This window comes from Drosophila obscura, unplaced genomic scaffold (assembly GCF_018151105.1).
Source record: "Drosophila obscura isolate BZ-5 IFL unplaced genomic scaffold, ASM1815110v1 contig_17, whole genome shotgun sequence".
In the NCBI taxonomy this organism is placed as follows: Eukaryota; Metazoa; Arthropoda; class Insecta; order Diptera; family Drosophilidae; genus Drosophila; species Drosophila obscura.
In genome coordinates, this window is record NW_024542757.1 from 207,045 (window position 1) to 232,474 (window position 25,430).

Sequence of the window (25,430 nt, forward strand, 5' to 3'; positions counted from 1 at the left end):
ATAATTACAATAGTCAATCGAGATGCTGCCCTTGGGGGCGATGCCTTTGCTGGAGTTACGCCCTTCACTTCCGAAAGTTTAATGAATGGGAACATTTTGCGGTGACTGTGAGGACAAAGTGGTTAAGTTACGGATAAGATGCTGGCAGAGAAGTTGGATGGGACTGGAACTGGGGCTGGGAATGGGAATGGGGCTGGGACTGGGGCTGAGGATTGGCTGAAAGGAAGAATATGTGCATATCCATTACGGCCAGCAATTAAAGAGCTTGACCTGAGAGCGCCCTTTCATTCTCACCCCCCTATGAAGGGGGTAATTAAAGCTCTGTCCAGCTCAGCCACAAAGCTGCCATTTGGTGAGGGCGGAAGGGAAGCTCCCAGTCAAAGGGAAAGGGAAGAAAGGAAGCTCCCATTCAGCGGGAAAGGGAAGAAAGGAAACACCAACCATTCAGTCCATTCAGTGGGGATGATGGCCTGGCAAATTAATGAATATGTATTATGAGCATCAAGGTGCTAATGGACACGACACGCCACACACACGATTTGGGGGCGCAACAGCTACAGCAACAGCAACCGGCAACATCAACCGGCAACCGGCAACAAAAGCGATGCAGCCGCAAATTGCATTAGAAATGCAAAACAAACAAGAAGTGGGTAGGGTAGGCAGGCACCCAACCACCACTGCCACTGCCACACTGCCACTGCCACACTGCCACTGCCTCACTGCCACTCCATTGAGTTAGAGGAAATGTTCGACATGGAGGCAGCGGCTAATTGAATATACAAAATGCCCGCCACGGAGTCGACAACCCCTTGCTGCCCCTGGATGCGGATGTAGGCGGATGAGTGGATGTGGACCACGTGTTGACCCTTCAGAAATTGTTATTGTTGTAAACTGATTGACCGCCGTAGAGGCCATACAGGGTTAGAGGTGGGCGCTCGATTGGGTTAGAGCGGGATGGCATCATGGCTTAAGCACCATGGAGCCAGCCGAGAGCCCGGCAGCAACCACCCCCGTTGCCCTTTCGCTCAGTGTATTTATTGGGACATCGTGAGAGTTTCGACAGTTGTTGTTGCCGGTTCGCTCCGCCTCCTGGTTAACCTTTGCGCCCCCACCCGTTCCCGTTCCCGTGCCCGTGCCCGTGCCCCTTTTAATGCACTTTTCCACTTCCGCTCTTCCGCTCATTGGATATGCAATTTCTGTGCTGCTGCTGCCCTTTGGCAACTTTAATCCCATCTGAAAATACAAATATAAATATATTTTAGTTGTGGCCCGTCCGTCTGCAATTGGATTTCCCATGACTTTCTGACTGGCCTGCCCAGTCGTTGCTTGCCCTTCCGGTTAACCCCTTGGCTGTGCCTCTCCCCCCCCCCCTGGCGATGCGTACACTTCCTTCTACCTACAATACTCGTACTCGTACTCATACTACACAGCGACCAGGACCAGGGACCATTCTGCGCCTTTGCAGTTCCTGTCGTATCGCTTTAATTGGAATTGTTTTACTCGCATTTTGTGCCCACACACACACACACACACACACACATTTGATGGCCCGGGTCGGTCTTTTGTTACAGTTACAGCGGTTCATATACCTCCAGTTAAACGTGCGGATACTCCTCCGATATCTGCAGTTGTTATCTGGCATTCGGCGGGCATTTCTTTTCGGCTGCAATTTTCACTGCGGTTCGCTTCGGTTCGGCTCGACTTGGTTTGGGTTGGGTTTTTGGGCTGGTTAATCGTCAGGGTTTTGCGGGGGATTAACCACTTCTTTTGGGGGTAGATTCACCGAATGGGAAGGGGAAAGGGGAAAGGGGTGGCGGCCTGTAGGTTGTTCTATTGTTCTTGTTTTGATTGCAACGAGCAGATGTCTGGCGGAAAAGTCCCGCCAAAGGGAGTCGCGGGGGGGACAGGAGAAAGTGCTCACAATTTTGTATCTTTATCTTTAACTTTTCGTGGCGCACCCGCTAAATTAAAGCTCCCTTTCAAGAATATCTCGCAGATAAACTAAATCTGAAATTTTCTCTTCTCTCTTCCAGGTAGGTGAACAAATGCCAAACCGGAGATCTACTTTTCCGCATGCTGTCCATGGAGTAAACTAAAATTTCTGCCAGCCATACACTTGATATGGATAAGCCCTAGGTATATGTGTGGGGGGTAAGCTTTCATCCAGCCCTCGCCCCAACCCCGTCATTTGCGTTGCCCTGGCAAACGGCATCGAAGAAAGGAAAAACTTGTGTCTGGCGCAGAAGAAACCAAAAGAGAAAAAGCAAAAAAAACAATAATTTCCGGTTTATTTGTGGGTCTCGGGCCCCCATATTATGACAGGCCATCGAGCGTTGAAAGGGAAAGCAATCGTCTCTTGCCACCCATATGTTGCTAGGGGGCTAGGCGGCTAGGCGGCCGGGAGTGGGGGGTGAGGGGTGGCATGGGGGTCTTTGTTTTGCCATTGATCCTATTGAACATTTGGCAGAGGCAGCGGCAGCGGCAGACGACGCCGACATTGTTATGATTGGGTCCCGGCTCAATGATGCCTGTGAATGAAATGTTTATTAGCCTGATTATTGGTCGTGCAACAACAGCAGCAGCAGCAGCAGCAGCCACCCTTGGATGCCCCCCCCACCACCACATCTATGAATGCTGCTGCTCCCCTCTCCCCATGCCATCCCCTCTTTCTGCGTCTGTTGTTCAATTGATTTTCCCACAAATACATAAACACACACACATAGACACACACACACGCACATACAACATGTCGACTGCAAGTCACGCACTTCCTGGGCAGCAGCAGTGCCACACCCACTAATTGCAACCAGAAGAGGGAGAAGAGAGGGTAGAATGTGCCACACACACACTGGCACACACACACACAGTTAAATTAGCAATTGTCACAGTGAAGATGAATGCAAGAAGAAAGGGAGTAGAACTTTTCCCTTGTATTAGGTATTATGGGTCCCATCAGATGTAGATTTCCATATCCCATATGCATGTTGCAGCTCATTTGGAAGCCATGATCCAGCGAGGGTATCCATTCAAGGTTTCAAGCTTCAGAAATGGTTTTTCCTTTTCATTTTACTTTTTGACTCTTTGATTTCCTTTTCTCGTTCCCGAGCAGGCCATCCATCCATTGTCTTCTGTGGCTCCCGCATAGCTACTCCTATGCCTACTCCTACCCCTAACTGGAGTTAGGGCCCATCCCCTGCCCCTCCTGGAGGCGTGCAAATTCGTAACAATTAGGCTCTCGGCGGATAGAACGGGACGCGGAATGGATGGATGGCTGGATGGAATGGAGGATGCTGGGAAATGGAACAGAAAGTGAAAAAGGAAATGGAAATGAAAGGGAGGGAAATCCAAGGGGAAAACAGAGTGAAAGAAGGGAAGAAAGGGAATTGGTTGTGGATGAAAATGGGAAAAATGTTGAATGGCAGTGAAATTGCATTGCAGGCCAAGGGGGCGTGGCCAATATTGTGGCCAAAAACATAATTAATTGTTGAGTCGGAAAATTACGAATATTTCCAACGGGAGGGGGGGAGCAGCATTCAATCAAGGAATCGATCCCGATGCGTCGCGACTGTGGTGTCATATGACCGAAAACTACTTCAATCTTTTTGATCTTCGTAGCTAATGAGGCATGTCAACCCCACACACACAGACACACACGCACACACAGCCACATGCAATGTCCAGTGCCGTGTGCCCCATTAGCGTCACACAATTTGTACCTCCCGAACCAAAAAAAAGAAAAGAAATCCATCAGAAATCAGAAGAGGCGGGGCCCCCACGAATAAAAACCAATTCCAATGAAATTTTTCATCCCACAAAATTGAGAGAGAGAAAAAAAGAAAGAAACCCAAAAAGAACAGAGAGAACAGAAAGAAGGAATGCCAAAGAAAAGACAACGGACGACGAGGCAAACAAATAGCTCGCCAGCAGCATGCAACAGAATACAATGCGAAGAACCAAAGCAAAGGGGAGACGCGACGAGGGACGAGCGACCAGAGACGAGTCTCCAAGAAGCCCTTTTTATAGTGCAACAAATCTCAAGCTGAATGGAAATGCTGCCAAAGAGCCAGAGCCCAGAGACGGACGATGACGATGACGGTGCCCGACCAACGCAAACTGGGAAACCGAACAAACAACGTGCCCCAAGATAGAGTCGAGTCGAGTCGACTCGTTTCTCTCGCTCTCCTGATTGTGACAATGGGGGTGGAGATGACTTTGCTACGGCAACACGATGACGATGACGATGCCCATTGACTATGGGCCTCTGGGTTCCTCATAGAGAGAGCCCACCGAGAGCTAGCTAGCTGGCTGACTGTGTGTGTGTAGAGAACACCACCATATTATTAAGTGTAGCCAGAAGCAATTAAGTGTAGATAAGCAAACAATAATGTTCCCAGTCACGTACTGCAGCCTGGCCGGGACACTTTCTCACTTAGCCCTCCGACAAGGGCCAGGTCCAACTCCAACTTCAAGTCCAAGTCCAAGCCGCCTGATTAGTGCCTTGGTAACTGAACTGGCCAGTGTCTGGCCAGCAGTTTGCTGCCCAATGGTTTCATGTTCAATCACTCAAGTGTATTGGCCAAAGGGACAGTTGTCCTGGCCTGGCCTGGCCTGGCCTCAACTGAAACTCCTCTGTGCAACGTTTTATTTGCCATCTATCTGACGGGGGGATACATTTAATTTGATTAGAGGTACGCGCACACCCAACCACCCTGCAAAACGGCAGGAAGCAGGAAGATGACCCATGGATTCCTGTCATTCAGTGGCTGCGGATGTTTGATTGTTTCTGTCATGGGGAAACTGGCGAAACTGTTTCGTCTTCGCCACACAAAAACTTGACGCAAAGTTTCCATTTCGATGGGACACACCTCCTGTCTTAGTTCCTTCATCGTTGAGCCCTCAAATGTTGCCGCAGTTTCATCTCTTAATTGATGGTTTCTGAGGCACTTTTAGGATAAGTTCTGGGACACAGAATGGTCCCAGATATAGAATGCAGTTGGGGCGATCTTGAACACTTTTCTTTTTGATTTGTTAACACCAGAATTTACAGCCAGAATTTACAGCCAGAACTTAGAGCCAGAATTTATAGCCAGAATTTACAGCCAGAATTTACAGCCAGAACTTAGAGCCAGAATTTAGAGCCAGAATTCACATTTAAATTTATCATTGGAGGGCTATGCCTGCTACATGTGCAGTCCCACGGCCATGATGCCCAGGACACCGATCAGAAGTCTGCCCGATTGCCAGGGCCTTGCCCGATAGTGGCCGCTGCCGCCCCTGTCGCAGAGGCAGCGGTCGATGCAGCGCTTGCAGTAGACCACGGGATTGGACTCGTACCTGTACATGTGGGTGTTGATGGCCGCCTGGCAGCCGATCTTCGGGGAGTAGACGCAGCAGTAGCTGCCGATTTTATCTGCGGAAGGAACACAGAGATGAGGATGAGAATGGGCATGGGGGGATAGAGATAGAGGGTAGAGGGTAGAATCTGGAGCAGTACGAACTGAGAGAGAAGGGATAGGGCGTGCACTGCTTGTAGATGTCCATGGGATCTATGGTGCTCGTCTCGTAGTCCGACTGCACCAGGGGAACCGTATCGATGGCGGATCCCGGGGCACAGTAGTAGCCGGTGACATTGGCCTTGCACGGATACCCCCAATGTTGGCTGCAGTCGGCGCACTGGCCCCGCAGACCTGCAGAGAGGATCGAAAGGTCAGCGGAAATGGAGTGGAACTGGCACTGGCACTTACCCTGCACCTGCAGAAGCACGACGACGGCCAACAGCTGCCAAAAGTTTGCGTATTTTAGCATTTTAATGCGGAATCTCTTTTGAAATTTGTACAGGAAATTTTTTTGTGTAAAGACTAAAATCTGACACCAAAATCTGTGACTAAAATGCAGCTGATCCAGTTGATACAAAAACGAATTGTGTCTGTGTTGTGATTATTGTTTTGGGGTCCCATGAAATCAACGAGAACCCTCTGGGATCCATAATTAACAGCATCCGAATGACGTTTGCATATTTCAGAGTCTGAGCCAAGACCAGAACAGCTCCATACCAGACCCTTAATGAATTCTCTTCGCTGTCGTCCACTGGCGAAATTCCTCTGAATTCTGTGCTCATTATGCTACGTGGGCTGCCACCACCAGCCGAGGCAGAATGTTCCTGGAATTCTCCTCTGACTGGACGCGCGATCCGACACTAATAGGAGGCAACCCGCTCAAAGGTTGCAAATGCATTTCCCCCCTAGATATATCTACGCCGGATTTTCTGAGGCTCTGTTGGCCTGTGTTTTGCGATAAAGAAACGAACACTGGGCGGATCGCTTGCCACACATTACTGACTCCTCCCAAATGCAGTTCAAATTAGTGCGTTGCTAGGCATTAATAGGGGCCCGCAGAGGTGGCATTGTAGTGGGACCTGCCGCTGGGAGATTGGTCGATTCATGTCGTTTGCCCTGTCGGAGGCGACAGGGCCATCCATACAGATTTACATTCACATTCACATCGAATCCGCTGCTGCATTGTTATTCAAATGCTGCCATTAATACTTCGCTGGCAATTGCAAATACCCCACGAGGACGACGATAGCGACACGAGCTGCATGTATGCTGTCTGCATGTGCCTGTGGCGTCTCCCCATCAGCCCCCAACTTGCCACGGCTCTGAGGCAGCCATTCAGGCTTTCATATGTAAATTTTTGTGTGACTTCTACCGGCTGGGAGAAGTGGTGGAGCTGGAGGTGGAGCTGGACGTGGAGCTGGAGGTGGAGCTGGAGCTGGAGGAGGAGGAGGAGGAAGCACTCATGGGCGCCGTGCCTGACTGAGTTTTTCCCTGGCCTTTTCCTTGTCCTTTTCCCATCGTTACTCCTTTCGACTGGGCTCCTGTTTGGGGGTTTTTCGTTTTCTTTTCGTGAAATTTAATATGCCAAAATGAAATTTTCAAGTGTTTTGAATTTATTAACTTTGGCATTCAGTGCAGACACACACACACAGCCATGTACCCCCATCTGTGGCATTAATGGAACATTGCCACAATAAAATTTGTCTACTTCTCATCAAATATTTCCCGATTGCATAGGGTACATATCTCTGGCATAGCATCGTGGCTGTGGGGCATGGGCAGGGGCGGCTGCCAGGGGAAGTTATAGTTTTTGCTGGCAAACAAAAGGGGGAGTAAAAATTGAAATCAAAATCATTTGTACGTCTGCTTGGCGGGGTCGGGGATCCCTAGCAGAAACCCCGCATGGCAGCAACAGCAACAACAACAATGACACCAGGCAACAAAAGCAACAACAATACAAGCAACAATCGGTCGGATCGGGTCGGAGCGGGGGTCGAGGCGGCACAGCACACATCATCGTCATCATCCCCCGAAAATTGTATTATATTTCCAGTTCCATTGAACCGTTCTGTGTGGAGTTGAGCTCTGCTCTGTGTCCGTCCCCCGAGCATTTAACGAATCTTTCAGCTGCGACTGGTTCCATTTGTAGATTATTAAAGATTCCATTCGATTCGATTCGAATCCCCTACAGCGTTTACAGCCGCAGCCATTTAATGCTAATGGATTTGTCTGCCTAGATTTTGGAGCGGGGGTCACCGTGTCACCACTTGAGGAATCGTTCCCAAAAAAAAAACGCCATCAAATGGTCTGCTGCGAGTAGTTGCTGTCTGTCTGCCGGCCTGCCTGCCTGCCTGCCCGATTGATCCAAAGTTAAAGATTTCCCACCTTTGCCGTAGAAACTTAATTAACTGCCAGAACGGAAGCCAAGAGTACGGAGTACCGGCAATAAAACTAGAAGTAAACACAGTAATTGTGGTCTCCTTGCCGATGGATGATGCCAAGTGGACCGCAAAGAAGCCTCAGAAGCCACCCGAAAACCCAGGCTGAGTCTGGGGGCCCAGTCACCTGTCTGCTCCGTGCCACAGCGTGGCAGAGTTTTGCGGCAGTCGCATGTGGATTAAAGAGAGCTTGCTGCAGTGCTGCACTGACTACGCAGTCGAAAGTGGGAGTCATGGAGCGAATGTTGCTACAAGCGGCAAGACAACAAACAGAAACAGACCGCCAACAGACAGATGCGGGGGGGAACATAGCAGTGGGAGGTGGGGAGTCAGGAATCCAGGGATAACAGGGACAGAGGCAGAGACAGAGACAGAGTAACTAGCACCGACAACAGCACAATTAAATTATGCAGGATTTTCCAGTGCTACCAAAAGCACTTTGCTGAGCTCTAAGCAGAGCCTCGCCTCTGACTCCGCCGGATCCAGCCTCCCAGACGAGACGCCAACTCTGGCTCCTCCGCCTCTAACTCTGCTCCCACCTCAGCTCCCCCTCTGCATACGCCACTGACTGGCAAAGAATTCGGAAAAGATTTTGCGTAAATTGATTTTAAATAAATTAAAACATTGACATTGTTCTCGTCCGGAGTTAGGAGCAGAGCAGAGCAGCATTTGTACTTCTCTGGCATTTTCCAGGGGTTTTTCTTTGCGAGCCAGAGCATAGAAAATGAATTTCCACCAGGTTGGTTAGCCGTGGGTAAACAACTTTTCAGAAAGTGAAAATCCAAGAAACTTTTGCTGGAATTTTGGCAGGAATTTATATTCGCCTGAAGGAATGGAATGGAATGGACTGGGACTCCCTGTTACCGGACATACTCGTATTTTGGATCGGTCTGGTTATCTGGGCTGGGTCTTAATGGAATTATGTACTTTACTACTGTTATGTTTTGTACCTTTAAAGGGATTTCCCTTAAATGTCTTTCGATTGTGAGTGAAACTTAAGTGATTGATTGCCAGTGATAAAGTTCCATCATAGAATTAATTTGTTGATTAAAGTTATTCAGTTTAGTGACTTCATTCGACTAAAATGTCATCTGTGTTGCCAGCTGTAATTTATTCCCTGAGATTATAGGGTAAATATATTCGTGAAAAAATCCTAATCGTGTGTAATAATATGCTCTGTTTTCTTAACTTTTTGGTTCAGTATATCTGGAAGGGATATCCACCTCTGGTTCCCATATTTTCCCATACCCATATTTTCTAAACTTTGCTTTTAGTTTTTCTTGATTTTCCTTCTCTTTCGTGCACCCCTTGGGAACATTTCTCACCTCTCGCATCCCGTTTTTCCGATCCCCTGGGGCAATCCAATTTGTAAATCCCCGCCCTCAGCCTGTGCACCCCGCGCTCTCTGCCCTTCTGGGCTCTCCAACTCTGGCAGTGGGCTCTCGCTCCCCCCTCTGATATTCTTGTAATGATAAATCATCTTTTGTGTTCCCATTTTGTTGTTTCTGATTCGGTAACCGTTTTCTCAGATCTTTCCTCTCTGCGAGAGTGGGGGGGAATCAGTTGGAGATTGAGTTTAAGGTTGGCAGGCAGCTCCGCTCCTTCACCTTCGGAGATTTCAGCGTAATTCCGTCATGATTATTGTGAGGGCACGCATTTTGATTGATACTTTAGCACTACTTAAAGGCCATCGGCCTCCGATTATCCCCCTGCCACTCTTCTGCCTGCTCACTCCACTCCACTCCACTTCCACTGCCCTGCTAGTTCCAACGAAATTCAATTTTAAAGCGAAATGCATTTCTGTGGATTCATCAATCTTTATCTGTTACCCTCGTCGCTTCTTCGCTGTTACCGCCGGGGAGGGTACCACTCGAAAAAGTTTATTTCCTGCGGCGTTTTTCGAAATTTTCAATGCCTGGCGGCGCTCATTACATGACAGCAGGACCAAGGGGCAGCAGGCGCAAACGAAAGGGGGGGAGGCGTGGCTAATGTCCGGTGGCCGGTGGCACTTGTCTCGTGTGTTTTGGGGCTCGCGAGTGGCGACCGACCGAACGACCGACCTCGACTTTGACTCCACCTCGGAGTGTATGCCTCATTTCGTATGCCGTTAGGCGGCCCCGAATGTAATTATTCAATACATTTTACGTGCCACGAATGCCAGAGAGCAGAGCAGAGTGTGGCCAGTGTATGCCACGCCCCCGCTGCCCCTGCCTCTGCCTTGGTTGGGCTTTCCACTTGAACTTCATTAGAATATGTTTTGTATGCGTGTGCGTGGGCATCCGTGTATGAGGAGGAGTCGTTGACTTGGGGACGTCTGTTGTGTTGCTCGCTCTCCCTTTTGCTCTGTTCTCTCTATTCAGTATTCTTCCTTTTGGCACTTTTGGCGCACTTTTGCAATTTATTAAACATTTTATGGCGCCCCAAGGCGTACTTGCCCAAAAACTGAAATGCTTCCCACCCCATCCCCCCTTCGTGGAGCGCACCCTGGAAAAGCAGAAAGAACGAGGAAACCGCAAGGCCAAAGGGTAGGGGTAGGGGTAGGATGGGGGCGCAATTAAAGGTGAAACGGAATGCAAAACGAGACGGCGGCCGGGACTCAGGTGAATGCCATAGAACCCCGAAAACCAGGATCAAATCGATGTGAGGTTATGGAGATTGAGGGAAATTTGTGAATTTATGTCTGTGTGTGTGTGTGTGCACTATTCAGGGTTTTTTAGGGGAATTATTGGCTTATAAAGAAACATCCTCCAAGCGATAAACAAAATCTGTTTTCGCTTGGTGCAGCGTGTGGAAACAAAAAACCAAATGGAAGCCCAATCCAGGATCAGGGGAAACTCTGCATTGGTGTGCATGTGTGGGCACGGCTCTGTTCACGGCTTGTTGTTTTTGTATTCCTTTTGATGGGGGGAATTATTCGATTATCAAGAACGATCGGCTCGGGTCCGCCGTGTTGACAAAAACTGTCAAGTGGTGTGCTCTTTTTCGACACTTTTCCAAACTAATTTCAAACTTTACACTTGCAGTAGAGGCCACTGGGCACGGGCACGGGCACGGAGCACGGAGCGCGAGGCAAGTGTAAAAAGCGCAGCGAGTGCGAGAACAAACAACAAACAAACAAACTATGCGAAGAGGGGTGTGCAGGGGAGGAGAAAAAGGGCAAACAGCAAACAAACTACAAAAGAGAAAAGGAGAAAAACGCTGATTGCCAGACAGATTGACAGAGAAAGAGGAGGCAGAGATGGACGGACGGACGGCGGAGAGCAATGTCAAAACAAATGTTACAGCACAGCGATAGACAGAGACGGAAACGATTGAGTGCGAAAGAGATGGGGATAGAGCGTGACAGAAAGAGAGAGAGAGAGAGAGAGGATATATGTATGCCAGCAGGCGGCGTATTTTTATGTTGCCCCGCAGCTGTGATTCCACTATATAGTTGTTGTTGTTGTTGTAGTTGTATTTATTCCTGGCAAACAATATTCTCTCTCTCACTCTCACTCACTCTCGCTGTTGCACTGCGGCACACATGTCGCCCTGCGGTCGTCCGCCAGTGCAGGGCAGGGCAATGCGGGACAGGGAACGTTTGAGGATTTTTGGAGTAGTTAATGGAATATGGGAATACGAGTACGAGTACGAGTACACACGCGAAACAGAGACAGCAAATACGATAGGATAGTTGTAACTATACCGGAAAGCAGTCTAAAGTGTTTGACCAACTTAAGCGACATTCGGTGTATCAAATGCAGCCAAGCGACCGGCAATATGTACCTCTTAGGGGCTATGCTAGTCCCGCTGTTTGTCCGCTCTGGTCCAGCAAATGGACCAAGCGGTAGGCAATGGCTATACATACTCACATAAGTATATATGTATGTATGTAGATGGGTACTAAAATAATGTACTCCAGAAATAGAGTGAAGTAAGCATTACAGATGTCCTTCTATGATACCTTTGGGATACCTTTAGGAAAAGCATCCAGTGGATATATAATATATACCGTATACCTCCTCCCAATCAAACTGCACATATACAGAAATTTCTTATTGCATTTTTTGTTCGATCTGATTGAAAAGGAACATTTTTGTATTGCCTTTTTTAAGCATTAATGTGTAAATTCTCCCCCTGAAACGAAATATGGCTGCCAGGGTATTAATGATTCGGCTGTTGCGGTCTTTCTTTTGCCGTCCATTGCTGCTGGTGATAATCCCAGGGCGCTGTTTGAGCCTCAGATCCAGTTTCAGTTTCAGTTCCTGGTCCTGGGTCTAAGTACAGGTCCAGATCCCAGATCCAGGCAACGGATGAGGCACAGGCAGAGGACTGAGCCGAGCCGGTGGCAGTGGCTGTGGCTGTGGCATGGGTAGGGCAAAGGCAAATTGCGTGTGCAAACAGAGGAGAGCAGAGCTGCAGCTTCATTAGCGAGGGTTGCTCCGAACAAACAAACACACACACGTATGCATGTACCTATCCGTGGGGATGTGTGCACTAGGTTTTTATTATTATTTTCTTTATTGTTTAGCGCGTTATAATTGGGGTGCCACAGAAGCAGGAGCGGGAGCGGGAGCGGGGATCAAGTGAGGCAGTCAGGCAGTCCAGGCAGTCCCGGCAGTCCAGGCAGTCAGGAAAGGATACACTCTCGCACAATATGTACAATGTATGCACTCGCCTGGAAGACCTACATTCTGTTTACACTACTCGACACTCGACTCGACTCGACTCGACTCATTGTGCAAGTACAGGATAGGAGTTGTTCTCGGAGGTGTTCTCATTTCTCTCAGGTGTTATTCTCTGAATTGCTGTAAACATAATGGCAGTCGTTTACCATAATCATTTACATGCATTGCCTTGCATTTACGCAGCTATTATTAAATTTCCAGCACTTTTAAGGCAGTTCAAGACTTGTATTCCTGGCACTAATGTAGATGTGGCACTCAGCCACAACTGACAATTACAATGGATTATTGCTGATTTTGAGATGGAAATATAATTGGACTTCTAATTAGTTGCAGAGCACAAACATTATAACGGAATTGAACACTGACATTGTTGCTCCTTTAACGAAACTAAACAATCATTTTCCAATTAAGAGAATTCCTGCTCTGCCTGGATTATTTGAGCCACTCGCAGCGCCGTTGATTAGCAAGGGTATTCAATATACATAGTTTAACATGTACACATATATTTCTTTTGCCTTAATTTGGGGATTGTCATGGCTTCGCCATGGCATGTTTCGACACTGGGATAGAAGCGACCACATGCTGTGAATGCCCTAGGTGTTAATGAAATAATATTTAATTTAATTTATCAGCCCTAATGAATGGCGTTTTGTTAAATAGTTTTTATCCCGCAAGAGTTCCGAATTAGCATACGTGGAAACGGCAGGCGACAACAGAACCCAAATCAAATGTTAAGTAATAGACCAGAACCCACGTACTATCCATAACTCATGCATATGGATGTATGTACATACAGTTGTACATATTTATGTAAGTATGTATGTTGTAGACACCCCCACATGCCCCAAGTGCAACCCCTTCTTTGGTTTTTGGGGCAGCGGAGGCTGTTTTCTGTTTCGTAGTTCGAACTTCGGCTCGACCTCTCTCAGCTGTCAAAAACAGTTTATAACGCCTGGAATTATGCCGCATAAATCAGAATTGACGCGTAAACAAATACAATGTAGGGGGTGGCATGGGCAGGAGGGACTTTCCTATGCTAATTTTCCCTATTTCCAATATTATTTGCATCATTTGAAAGATTGGCTGACTAAAAATGTGTAAAATGTATGCTTAATATCCCAGAAATGGTGCATGTCCTGATACCTGATCCAAAATTGCTAGTAGGGATGAGTGTGTGGTGTGTGGTGTGGTGTGGTGTGGATGTGGGGGTGGGATAACATACGACCCGTTCGTTGACGTTTGTTCCTGTCATCCAGCCCAGGATTGGGCCTATACGTATACGTACATATAATTTATGACCTGAGGCTTCGTTCCACTCCGGAAGTCGTGGCAATTTACCAAAGCGCTTCGGATTGGATTGGCCTCCAAAACGTTGCTGTTTCCGAATCGTTTTGCCAGCCTGCCACAGAGCACACTCCCTCCCACCACGATCCCTCATCCTGTCAAATTAGAGGATTATTGTTTTTTTTCCCCCGCCCCAAAAGCAATCCCCCGATTAACCATGCAACCTCCTCTCCGCAGAGAAGTCATTCCACGAGTCAGTCCATGACAAATTTATATAAGACATTTGCCAGGGATTTATGCAGAAAATTAAATAACTTTTTGTTCACGCCAGAAGAAACAACCGACCCCTGCAGGGGGCACGGGGAAGTAAGATGGAAAAGCGGGAAAACGTCTAAATAATTAGATAAACATTTAAGAAAGCGGCGAAAGGGACTAGAGAAAAGAAAGTAAAGTCAGGAGAGCAGAGGAGAGTGACAAGAAGCCTAAACAGAAGATGGAACAGTAGGAGGAGGAGACAGTGTTGGCAGAGGCTGCAGGGGAAAACCACAGCAGCAGACACATAACGGCAAAGTGTGCGGGGAGAAGCTGTCCATAAGTTGCTTGAGGATGGCAAGAGGAGGGGGGTGCCCAGGAGTACGTGACCATAACATGAACTGCTGGCTGCCAGCGAACTCCCCTCCTGCACCCTGCACCACTACTCTCCTCTCCGCTCCACTCTCAGAGAAGAGAGAGAGACGACGACGACGACAAACAGGAAATATTTAACGTGCCAACAACAAAAGTGAAATATAAATAAAAATAATAATAATAATGGGCAGAAATGTAGGGAACAGAGTGAGAGAGAGAGAGCCAAGAGCATGTATACATTCGAGGGTTGCTTCGAAGAGCATTTATGCTCTCGTGCCTGCCTGCGCTTGTGTGCGTGTGGGTGCAGTGTGGCATTCGTTTCAGGTCGTGTGGCAGCTTCGGCTCGCTTCGGCTCTCACATGCAGCCAATAGTTGCCGTTAGAATATCCCATTCGGGCCCTTTTATACAGGGAATTTCTGAGAGAGCCGCACTTCAAAGAGCGCGAGAGAGAGAGAGTGAGAGAGTGGTTCAAAGAGAGCGGAAACTCTGCAGTTTTCCCGTTGTTTCCCTTTTTGAAGAAGCCAGGTTTTTGGATTCTATAAATCAGTCGGTATATACAGTCGATTCAGTCAGCCATTTTCTCTTAACACTGACGGACGCGGTGCATGCAACATAGCGGACGACGACCGTGGTGCCGCAACAGAATTTTCGGACATAGAACGAAACAGACGGACGGACGGGAACGATTCTTGCTCTGCTCTGCCCCTTTTTGGATATGGATATTTATGCTACGCGCTCGTGTGTTTCGTGTGTATTGTCGGGTGTGTTTCCGCGTGTGTGCCAGTCTGTGTTTTGGGATAATTAAACCAACAACAGCAACAGCAACAGCAAGAGCAACATAAACGGTGGGAACGTTGCAGCGGAGGAGCCTCCGCCGAAACAGCTAACCCAAACGAAACAAAATGCGCCAAGGCGACAGTGGAAAAAGAAAAGCTTAAAGCCGAAGCGCGCCGTGTGTGAGCGAGCGAGTGAGTGTGTGAAGCGGCGGAGGTCTGGTCCCCGCGGTCCATGTGGTGCCACAGTGTGAAAAGTCCAATAGCAAAGGATAAAAACCAGCGGGAGCTGCTGCCTTTGGATACATTCTTTGGATACAGCTTGGAATACTGCTTCGGATACTACTTTGGATAACCTTAAATGTTAGTATACCAGAAGCAAACAGCTTAACCAGCGCCCAGCGCTCAAGAATTTTACTGTAAAGACAAACACTCTATGCAGTGTAGTGTAGTGTAGTGTAGTGTAATGACAACAACCATGTCGTGTCGTGTCGTGTCGTGTAGTGTAGTGTTCTGCTCTGTGCTCTAAGTAAAAGTCATCAAGAGACATCAAGCAGCGTCAGGCGATTACGTCGCGTGCATTGCTCTTGCTCCCATTGCTCCTATTGCTCCCTCCCCCCACTCAGCTGCTGCGCATGTTTCTCTGTCTTTGCCTGTGCTTTTGTTCCCTGCTGCACTACCTCCCTCCACACCAGCCGCTGTTCATATTACAGCATAGTTTACATTCGCGTTTACATCATGTGTTAAATAACTGTTAGCTGTCGCTGCTATTCCGCTGTCACTCTTTTCATTTTACTCTCTCCACTCTCTCTCTCTGTGTTTGCCCAAGCAAATATGCAATGATTTTTTGTACCCGCCCCCACCACCACCTCTCTCTCTCTCTCTCTCGTTGGGCGCGCTGCTTTCATTCATGCCTTGCAAATGAAGCGTGCTCAATTGTTTGTGGCTCCAGGGTGTGGAGAGGGCAAAGGGAAGAGGAAAAAGTGCAGAGTGCGAAGGGTGTTCGGTTGGGTGGTAGTAGTGGCAGTGGGAGTGTTGGATACACACACACACACACACTCACACAAAAGCACACTTGAAGCGGAAGTGGAAGTCGCTCGCCTGTTCGTGTGTGCCTCTGTGAGTGTGTGTGTGTGTATCTAATGGGATTTTCTAATAAAATTTAAATTGTTGCCGTTTTTGCTGGGCTTTCATTCTATGAATTTAATATGAACTGTGTGTGTGTTTGTGTGTACTTCTATGGGCGAGCGTCGAGCGTCAGTGTGCGTGTATGTCCATGGATAGGGGCGATAAAGTCTTGCTTATGGCTGGAAAATTAAATAGAGTGCATAATTCAAGAGTAAACTCTGCCGTTGCATGCATAATAAATTTCTGGAAATTGAAAAGAATCATCTGCAAATGAACGAGCATTCAAATTCCACAATTGTCGGGCAGTCTTAATGCATATCTCTTAAAATAAGGAACTGGTAAAGGAATCATCCTTTAATTAATTTTATTAAAGAGCTGACAGCAATAAAACATAGCCAAATAATTTAAAAATATGTTACATACGTATGAAACGTAGCCTTCTAAAAATAAGGAAAAACCACAGCGGACATTTTAAATATGTATTATTATATTATATTAGGAATATTTACTTGAAATTCAAAGGGCCGTCGGTAAATTAAAAACGTTAATTATCTGTTTTTCATCACACATTTCACCATCAGAAAACTATGAGAAATGCTTAGAAACCATAAACAAATATATTTATTTAGCACTAATCTCCTATATTTCCCAATTATAAAAGAGGGAACTGGTAATAATAATAATTATTATTGTTTATAGTAAGATATAAGAGAAATTAATAAACTTGGGATGGTATTTTGTTCCCGTTTATTACTGGATTGTATTCATCAGCCCAGTTCGTTTACCCATGGACATGAATGCATCCAACATCAATCTCTCTAATCAGCTTATCATCGCATGAGAAACAACAAAAACAGGAACGTGCAACGTGCAACGTGGTCGTAATCTGAGAGATCTTTTTTGGGGTAGAAGTAGACAAACATAAAACTCACAAAGTGTTTCCATTTCATGTGTTTTATGGACAACATTCTCTGTCTGTGTGTGTGTTTGTGTAGATCTCTAATTCCCGTAGGTAGCCCGTCGCCATCGCCGAATGTGTACCCTGTTAGGGCGACAAACCAGAAAGAAACATAAAATTCAGCACTGGTCCGTGTCCGTGTCCGTCCTCGTACCCGTCCCAGTCCCGTCCGATGTGTAACCCTCGACCCGATGAGAAACCCAAAAGAACCCAAATCCCGACCCAAACTCCAAGAGCAAAGCTTAAGCATAATCTCCGCGTTTAACGATGCGACTAACAAGACGGGGCAGGTGGAATGTGCCCCTGCCACCGCACCCCTGGATGATATGATGATATGAAAAGCTAATAAAATATATTACAAATTCCTGGAAATCATAACGAAGCAAAGACCCACAAAAAACAGCGTTGTTTACCACATGGAAAACGGCAGAGAAGAAGAGCAGAGAAAATCAAGTGCAACAGAAAGCACATGCATACAAAGCGAATATTAAAGCAAATCAAAACGAAAGAATGCACCGAGAATGAGATAGAATGAAAGGATGGAGATAGAAAGGGGAATGAGTGAAGGAGGGAGATAGAAATGAATGTGTGAAAAAAGAGCACGCTCTCAACGCGCTCGTTCTGTTAATTCCACTAAAGAGTAAATGTGCAGGAATACAACAGGATAGAATTTCCTTTTATGCTTGAACCGACCGAAGTATGCCCTTCCTTACCTTTGTCCGCTCAAACGAGACGAGAAGCATACGTGCCCACATGCCGCATCCATCCCATTCCACATACCACTGAACCACGCTACCTACCGCGCTACCTGAAAACTGAACATTTTCCCGCATTAGATTTTGAGTCTCTTGCCCCGTAATGCTGCTGCCACTGCTTCTGTTAGTATGTTGCACGCGGACACAAACAGACAATCAGAAAGAAAGAAATAGAGAGAGACGCGAGAGCAGAGAGTTGAAGTTTTTATTTTCTTCTCTCGTGCTTTTTTTCTTGCTGTATTCTTTGCGTGTTTCTTCTTCACTTCACTTCTCTTTTTTTTTTTTTTTTGTTTACTTTATGCTTTCGTTTATTTATCGACCCGTTTTATGTGCTACATGTCAGTCCGCCTCTCTCTGCGACTCTCTCTTTCTTTGCGGTTTGTTCTCTCGCAACATAATTCTTGTTGTTTTTACGCTGCGCTGAAAGGACACATTCCTGCCTTTTTTGCCCAGCTAACCTTTTAGCGGCCACAGTCAGGTCAGAACAGAGTGGTTGCGAGGGGGTAGAAGAGAAGCATGAGGAATGCTTTTCATTTAGCACATTAATTAAATTCAAAACTGAAATGCGCGCCAAAGCAGCCAGCTTTTTGTGGGCCTGCTATTTGGGAAATTTCACAGCTGTTAGCGCACTGTTATGATGCATCGATATCGATATTTCGCGCCTGGCCAACACTGGCAGGCAAATAAACAACCGTGGAAAAAAAAGAGGGGGCAAAAAAACAACAGTAAAGCGTGTAAAAAAAGAAGAAAAGAGAAACACAAACACACAAACAAATTCAAGGCGGAAACGCAATGTAATTGCAAAATTGATGAATTAAAACAAGCGCTCGAAGGTGATTCCATTGAAAATTGATTGACTGATAGACGCGATTGTGCGAGTGGTTGTGAAGTGGAGTGGGTGCCCAGAGAAGCAGAGAAGAAGACAGCTCCTGGCAGGGGCTGTGTGTGCCTGGAAAGAAGGTGTGGCTGCTGCGGCCAGAGGAGGCAATGCATCCCAGCGAATTGATTACCACACAGTTTAAGCCCTCGCCATTCCATTTCCTACCATGTGATAACGCTTACTTATCGTGTGCTCTCTTTGTGTTCTTTTCCAGCGGCGTTGCCACTTCGCTGAGCTGCGCGGACTCCAGCACGGGCTCCAGTGAGGATGCGTCCGAGCCAGGCTCCCCGTACAGTGCGCACTCGCAACTGAGCGACGAACAGCTGACCAAGATGCCGCCCCAGATACTCAGCGGGAGCAGCAGCAGCAGCACTCCTAGCGGCAGCAACAACTCCTCCACAGCGTCCTCCACGTCCCACGGCAGCGGCCCGACAGCGGCGGCGCCTCCAGTTTCGGCCATTCCCACACACGGCCACGCCCACATCCACGGCCTCAGCATCAGCACTGCCAAACCCACAACGATGCCGATGGCCATGTCCAGTTCCCAGGGGCGGCAGCCCAGCATGCTGCCCACCCTCCAGTGGCCGTGGAACACGAACCTGGGCAGCACCTCCACCGCCGTGCCTGCCGCGGCGGCCAACAAGAAGCGCCCAGCGGGAGGACCAGGAGCGTGCGCCGGCGCCGCAGAGGGGAGCAGCCCGGCAGTGGCGGCGGCGAAGAAAAGTCGCTGCGAGCCTCAGGCAGGCAGCGACGCGAGCAAAAGACTGAAGGCGGCGGCCCTCGAGGAGTCGCAGACCAAGATCACCGGCTTCTTCAAGTCCCAGATGAAGCCCACGCCGGGGGGCAAGCTGTCGCCGCCACCCAACGCCAGCACCCAGGCCCACTCCAGCACAGCCCCGGGACTGCAGCCGGCCAACACGCTGACCATGAGCACGCCCGCCACGACAGCCTCCTTGAACAAGTACTTTAACATTTTGTCGCAGCTGAAGGAGCAGAAGCAGCAACAGCAACTGCAGATGCAACAGCAGGCAGCAAAGCAGGCCACGCCCACTCCCACCCCCACCCCGGCTGCCCTGGCGCCGCCACAGCCGAATGTGAGTGCAACGACACCGGCACCTGTGCCACTGCCCCTGCCAGTGCCCGCCAGCCAGACGACGAGTCTGCCCGTTCCCGCCCTCAAGAAGATCGAACGGAGCACCAAGCAGCCGGCGAAGATCGCCCAGGTGGCGCCCAACCTGCGCAAGACGCCCAACAACGGCAGCAACCACAGCAACTCCTCCTCCAGCTCCTCGTCGTCCAGCTCCTCGAACGGCTCCAACAGCTCCCAGCACACGGGCAAGTCGCCAGCCAAGAAGCACGTGGCCATCGCTCCGCGAACGCCCGAGATGAAGCAGCAGCAGCAACAACAACTCCAACTGCAGGCACAGGCCGGCAAGGCAGCCATGGCCTACCGTCCGCCGGGCACGAGTCCGGCGCTGAAGCAGAAGATCTCCCAGGCCAGCAGCACGGCCACGTGCACCGCCATCACGCATCCGACGACAACGGCCGCCCCGAGCCCCAATCCCAATGCCAATCCCACGCTCTACCAGCTGCCCGTGCAGCTGCCTAATCTAGTCCAGCTGCCGCCCCAACTGGCGGCCGCCGCCAACATCATGCAGCTGAACAACGTGGCCAAGGCAGCCATGGCCACCGCAGCGAACAACAATGCGGCCGCCGCCCAGGCGGCCCAAGCTGCCCAGGCAGCAGCAGCCCAGTACTTCCTCAACGGAACGGTGTTCAAGCTGCAGCAGGTGACCACGGCCACCACGACGACGGCGACAACGGCCACGGCAGCGGCCTCCACGGGCAATCCCTTCGGTCTGCTCAGCGCCAACGAGCTGCAGGACCTGCTGATGAAGCAGCAGCAACAACAACAGCTCCAGCAGCAGCAACTCCAGTTGCAGCAGGCGGCGGCAGCGAAGGCAGCGGCGACCACGCCCTCGCCCAACAATGCGGCCAACTTCCAGGAACTGTTCCAGCAGCAGATTGCAGCCGCCATCCAGCAGCAGCAGCTGCAGCGCCTGGTGCAAGGAGGAGCCGCCGCCGCTGCGGCCCAGCCCGTGTTCATGGCCACGCCGGCAGGACTCCTGCTCAACGCCGCCACCTTGCCGGCCATGCTCGCCCAGGCGGCGGCAGCCATTGCGGCCAACAACCAGCAGCAGCAGCAACAGCAGCAGAAAGTCGCCGCCTCCCTGGCCCTGCAGCAGCAGCATCATCAACACCACCAGCAGCAGCACCAACAGCAACACCAGACCCTGCCAGCCCTGCAGCCCATTCCCGCTCTGAGCTCCATCTTCGAGCCATCGACGGAGCAACAGCAGCAGCAGCAGCAACTGCAGATGCAACAACTCATCACTGCCAGCAACAACAACCACAATGCCTCGAATAATCTAAGTAGCATCAACAGCACTACCATGCAACAGCAGCACCACCACCAGCAGCAGCAGCAACAGCAGCAGCAACTGCAACTGCAACACCGTGCGATTGTGAAGCCTCCGAGGCTCAGCTCCAGCCAGCCCCCGCCGCTGGTGACCATCTCCTCCTCCTCCTCGTCGTTGGCGCAACCGAACTGCTCCCCGGCATCATCGCCAGCCGCCAAGAGGGCCCTGCCCAGCGCCAAGCCGTACCAGAAGCGGCTCACGGCAAAGGGCGGCAAGTTCCCCACGGGATCGACTTCCATCATTGCCACGCCCACGACGCCACCGCCACTAGTGCCCACATCGGCGACCAAAGAACTGTGTCAGCTGCGGAAGAGCACAACTCCAGCCGTAACCACACCCACGCCCGTTCCCGCGCCCACCACAAGTAATCCCACGCCGCCGCTGGTGAGCATTGCTACGCCGAAGCTGACGCCCACTCTGAGCATGGCCAAGCAGATGCCGGCCATGAAGTTTGGGGCCACTAGCATCAGCACCAGCTGCAGCAGCAGTGGCGGAGGCGGTGGCGGTACACCCGATCTCTTTGACCTGGTCAAGAACTCGCAGGGAGCCATCAGCATCGTGGCCAAGGCGAGCAACCATCCGCTGACGCCGCTGCCCTTCAGCTCGCCCAGCAGCAACAGCAGCAGCAGCCTCCTGCGATCCTCGCCGGCGCTGTCCAACTCCAACTCGTGCACGCTGTCGGCCTTCAGCAAGATCAAGGCGGAGCCCTCGGAGGATTCGGCCTCTGCCCTCGTGGCAGCCATCTCGCAATGCTCCTCGGTCTCCTCCCTGGCCTCGCCCAAGCCCCAGAGCTTCGCTGGCCAGCTGCCCAGCAGCAGGGGAACGGACGTGGTGGTGAAGCACGACCTGCTGCCGGAGTGCAGCCACAGCCACAGCAACTCGAACTCAAACTCCTGCAGCAGTTACTCCAACAGCGTCAGCTCCGCGGCGGATCTCTCGCTGGAGCCCTCGACGCCCGCCTCCCTCAGCTCTCCCTCGCCGGCGCCGTCGCCCTCAGCAGGCAGCAGCAGCAGCCGGAGGGCCGCCAGTCAGACGGACATGCTCAGCGAGATGGTCACCTCGTCGTGCATCTCCAGCGGGGGCGAGGATTGCTCCCAGACGACCACAGACATGACACAGCCGCCGCCGGAGAAGAGCGAGCCCACAGCCACGCCGTCTCCGATCGCCAGCAACAGCGGAGGAAGCAGCAGCAGCGGTAGCAGCAACTACGACGAGGAGGACGACAAGTCGGTGGGCTCCTTGGAGACGCATCCGACGCACAAGCGGCTGCGGGACCTGCCCACGCCCGAGTCCGGTATCGGGGGCAGCCTGAGCAACAGCGAGAGCAGCAACTCCATCGCGGATGGCATGTAAGTAGACTTCCGAGTGGATCGAGAACTGCCTTTTTATATTCTTTCTTGCAGGTCTACCAAATCGGTATCGGCTTGCCCGCCCACCACTGCCTCATCCGCGTCCGCCTCCGCCTCGGACACCAACTCCCTGGCCAGCAACGCACCATCGCCCGCCGCTCCAGACTCACCGGACTCCATCTCGCCATGCCCCACGCCGGCCAGCAGCACGGACACGGTGGTGGACACGGCCCTGGCCGAATCCGCGAGCAAGAGCCTGCCCAAGTGCGCCATCTCGCCGATACTCTCGCAGCCAAAGACCATCCGGTTCCCGGCAGGCGCCGGGGCCGGCGGCAAGGGCGGGAAGCGGCACGACGGCGTCTGCTACTGGGACAAGTGCAACAAGAAGCACGAGAGCAACTCGAAGCTGCTGGACCACATGCAGACGCACCACGTGAACACCCAGACGGGTCCCTTCGCCTGCCTCTGGGTGGGCTGCAAGGTGTACAACAAGGAGTCGTGCTCGCGCCGCTGGCTGGAGCGCCACGTCCTCTCCCACGGCGGCTCCAAGCAGTTCAAGTGCATTGTCGAGGGCTGCGGCATAAGGTTCGGTTCACAGGTGAGTGTTACTCTCTACAATCGATGGAGATTCCCTCTAACCATTCGTCTGTGCATCGTCTTGTCCAGCTGGCACTGCAGAAGCATGTGAACAACCACTTCAATGCCACGGACAACGTCAAGGAGAGCACCAGCAAGCGCACCTCCGATCCGCCCGTGCCCAAGCAGCTGCGGAAGAACGGCAAGAAGCTGCGCTACCGCCGACAGCCCTTCTCAGGTGGGTCTCCCGCTAAGCGATCCAAGACTGTTCGACATCTAACCGAATCCCTTGCAGCTCGCATGTTCGACTTCTTCGACACGGGCATCATGGAGGGGCTGCAGCACCGCCTGCGCCAGATCAGCACGCTCACCAACGGCGCCCAGGCCATCACCTTCCAGGGCCAGTGCCTGATGCGAAGGCGCAACAGCCAGGGCGGCCACGACTGCTTCGTGCGCTGGTCCCCGCGCGAGATGTAAGTGCATCTTGGCTGTTATCTGTGCTAGACCAAGCATAATCCCTCTCTCTTCCACAGAATATCGGACGAGTGGTTGCCCGAGTGTCCGAACCGGACGCGCTGCCACACGAAGGTGCTGCACATCAAGCATATGCGTCCAGCGGAAAAGACCCGCGTGGACAGCCTTCTGAGCACGGCCTTCAGGCTGCGCTATGACGCACAGCTCTTTGCCGACGACTACAACGTGAACGAACTGCAGGAGATGGGCGCCAGTGACTGCGAGGAGGAACAGGATGAGGAGGAGGAGAATGATGATGAGGAGGACGACGAGGAGGAGGACGATGGCATCTCCGCGACCGTCAGCTCGAGGACTGCCAGCAGTGGGACCGTGTCCAGCTACCAGCAGGTGCTCAGCATTGCCAAACTGCAGATGCAGCAGCGCCGCAAGCACCCCCGCAAGCCGCCCAAGATGGTGCCCGTGGCGCCCACGGATGCTCTGGTGCCCATTTAAGAAAACAGAACCACAAGCAACCGAAAAGCAAAAGTATTCTCTAAGTAATTACACACACACACACAGACACACACACGCATACACGCAGGATGCAAAACCACAAGCGACAAACGAGTAAACAGTGACAACTAGAATAGATATTCTACGATCTAAGTTAAGCCATCGTACCATATACTATATAGATCTATATATACACACACACACACACCATCTAGGGTGCAGATCCCACAGACAAACAGGGCCCCGCTTTGTTCAGTTAGTTAGTTGCCCCCCCAATTTTCCATTTCATATATTTACCATTTGATCGATCATCCTTCGTTCGCTGTACATTGTACATACACATACACATATATTTCGGTTATAAGTAAGAGGAAATCCGAGTCAGATACTGTGGCCACCTTATCGCAACCCACCCGCGCGTTCGAGCAACTGTTATGAACAAATGTCTTAAGTTGTAACGTCTCTAGTTGTAGGTTTTTAGCGTTTAGTTAAATGTACATTTTGATAGGACCCATATTTAGTAGGGAGTATGGATAATGGAGTGGACAAGACTTGTTTGTTTCTAATGTATTTTTATTAGTTTTTCGTTTATCCACGTTTTTTTTTTTATTCGTTGCTTTCCGTTCCGTTTCATTTCGTTTCCATTGTTGTAGTCGTAACTTTAGGACCAGGCCAAAACTTCCAATCACGCACACAACCCACGACGCGGTGGTCAAAGGGTTAACTTTAAAGTAGAGTAGAGCGGGAGAGAGAGAGAGAGCAAAGGTGGAGATAAACAAGCAAAGAAGAACACAAGACTTGAAGCATTTACAAAAGCTACAAAGCTGCATCAAATATTTGTAAAACATTTTGTACTCAATTCGAACAGCAATGCAAACAGTTGTAAGCCTAAGCCCCAGACGATTGATGAATATCCCTTAAGTTAGTGCAAATCCCATGCAAAACTCGTCTCCAAGCGGAGCAGTCTGTACATAATATTATATATAAATATATATATACTCTATATCATTAACTAGTTTCGCTCTTAAACCCTTTAACAACCTACACCTAAACGAATCATTTAGAACCTAGCCAAGGCAAAGATCCAATTCAAATAAAGTTATCGAAAGGAGCAGCAGAGCCACACACATCATACACACACATTATATAATTCTTTTCACTGATTTTGCTGTTGTTTTTACATGCATACATACACACATATGTACATATCTG

General features: G+C 50.1%; 2 protein-coding genes across 4 annotated transcripts in view; one reads left to right on the forward strand and one right to left on the reverse strand.

Moving 5' to 3' along the window:
• The window catches only part of LOC111079048 (zinc finger protein jing), a 134,049-nt gene extending 109,097 nt beyond the window's left edge, over positions 1–24,952 (forward strand). Inside the window, exons 1-6 of one of the 3 annotated variants that reach the window (XM_022374048.2) lie at positions 14,932–15,489; positions 19,062–22,676; positions 22,731–23,274; positions 23,343–23,490; positions 23,548–23,725; positions 23,786–24,952. In XM_022374048.2, the coding sequence (XP_022229740.2) occupies positions 19,180–22,676; positions 22,731–23,274; positions 23,343–23,490; positions 23,548–23,725; positions 23,786–24,218 (4,800 nt within the window). In that variant the 5' untranslated portion in view covers positions 14,932–15,489; positions 19,062–19,179 and the 3' untranslated portion in view covers positions 24,219–24,952. Of the gene's footprint in view, positions 1–14,931; positions 15,490–18,656; positions 18,801–19,061; positions 22,677–22,730; positions 23,275–23,342; positions 23,491–23,547; positions 23,726–23,785 lie in introns of those variants that run through there. The other 2 variants (XM_022374047.2, XM_041592151.1) reach the window with 2 other exon arrangements.
• Positions 4,596–5,897, reverse strand: LOC111079055. Its single transcript, XM_022374056.2, has 3 exons — positions 5,745–5,897; positions 5,499–5,687; positions 4,596–5,410 (listed from the first exon to the last, which is right to left on the reverse strand). Exons 1-3 carry the CDS (start codon positions 5,803–5,805, stop codon positions 5,181–5,183), a joined length of 480 nt encoding a protein of 159 aa, XP_022229748.1. The 5' UTR covers positions 5,806–5,897; the 3' UTR covers positions 4,596–5,180.
• Positions 24,953–25,430: the final 478 nt, after the last annotated feature.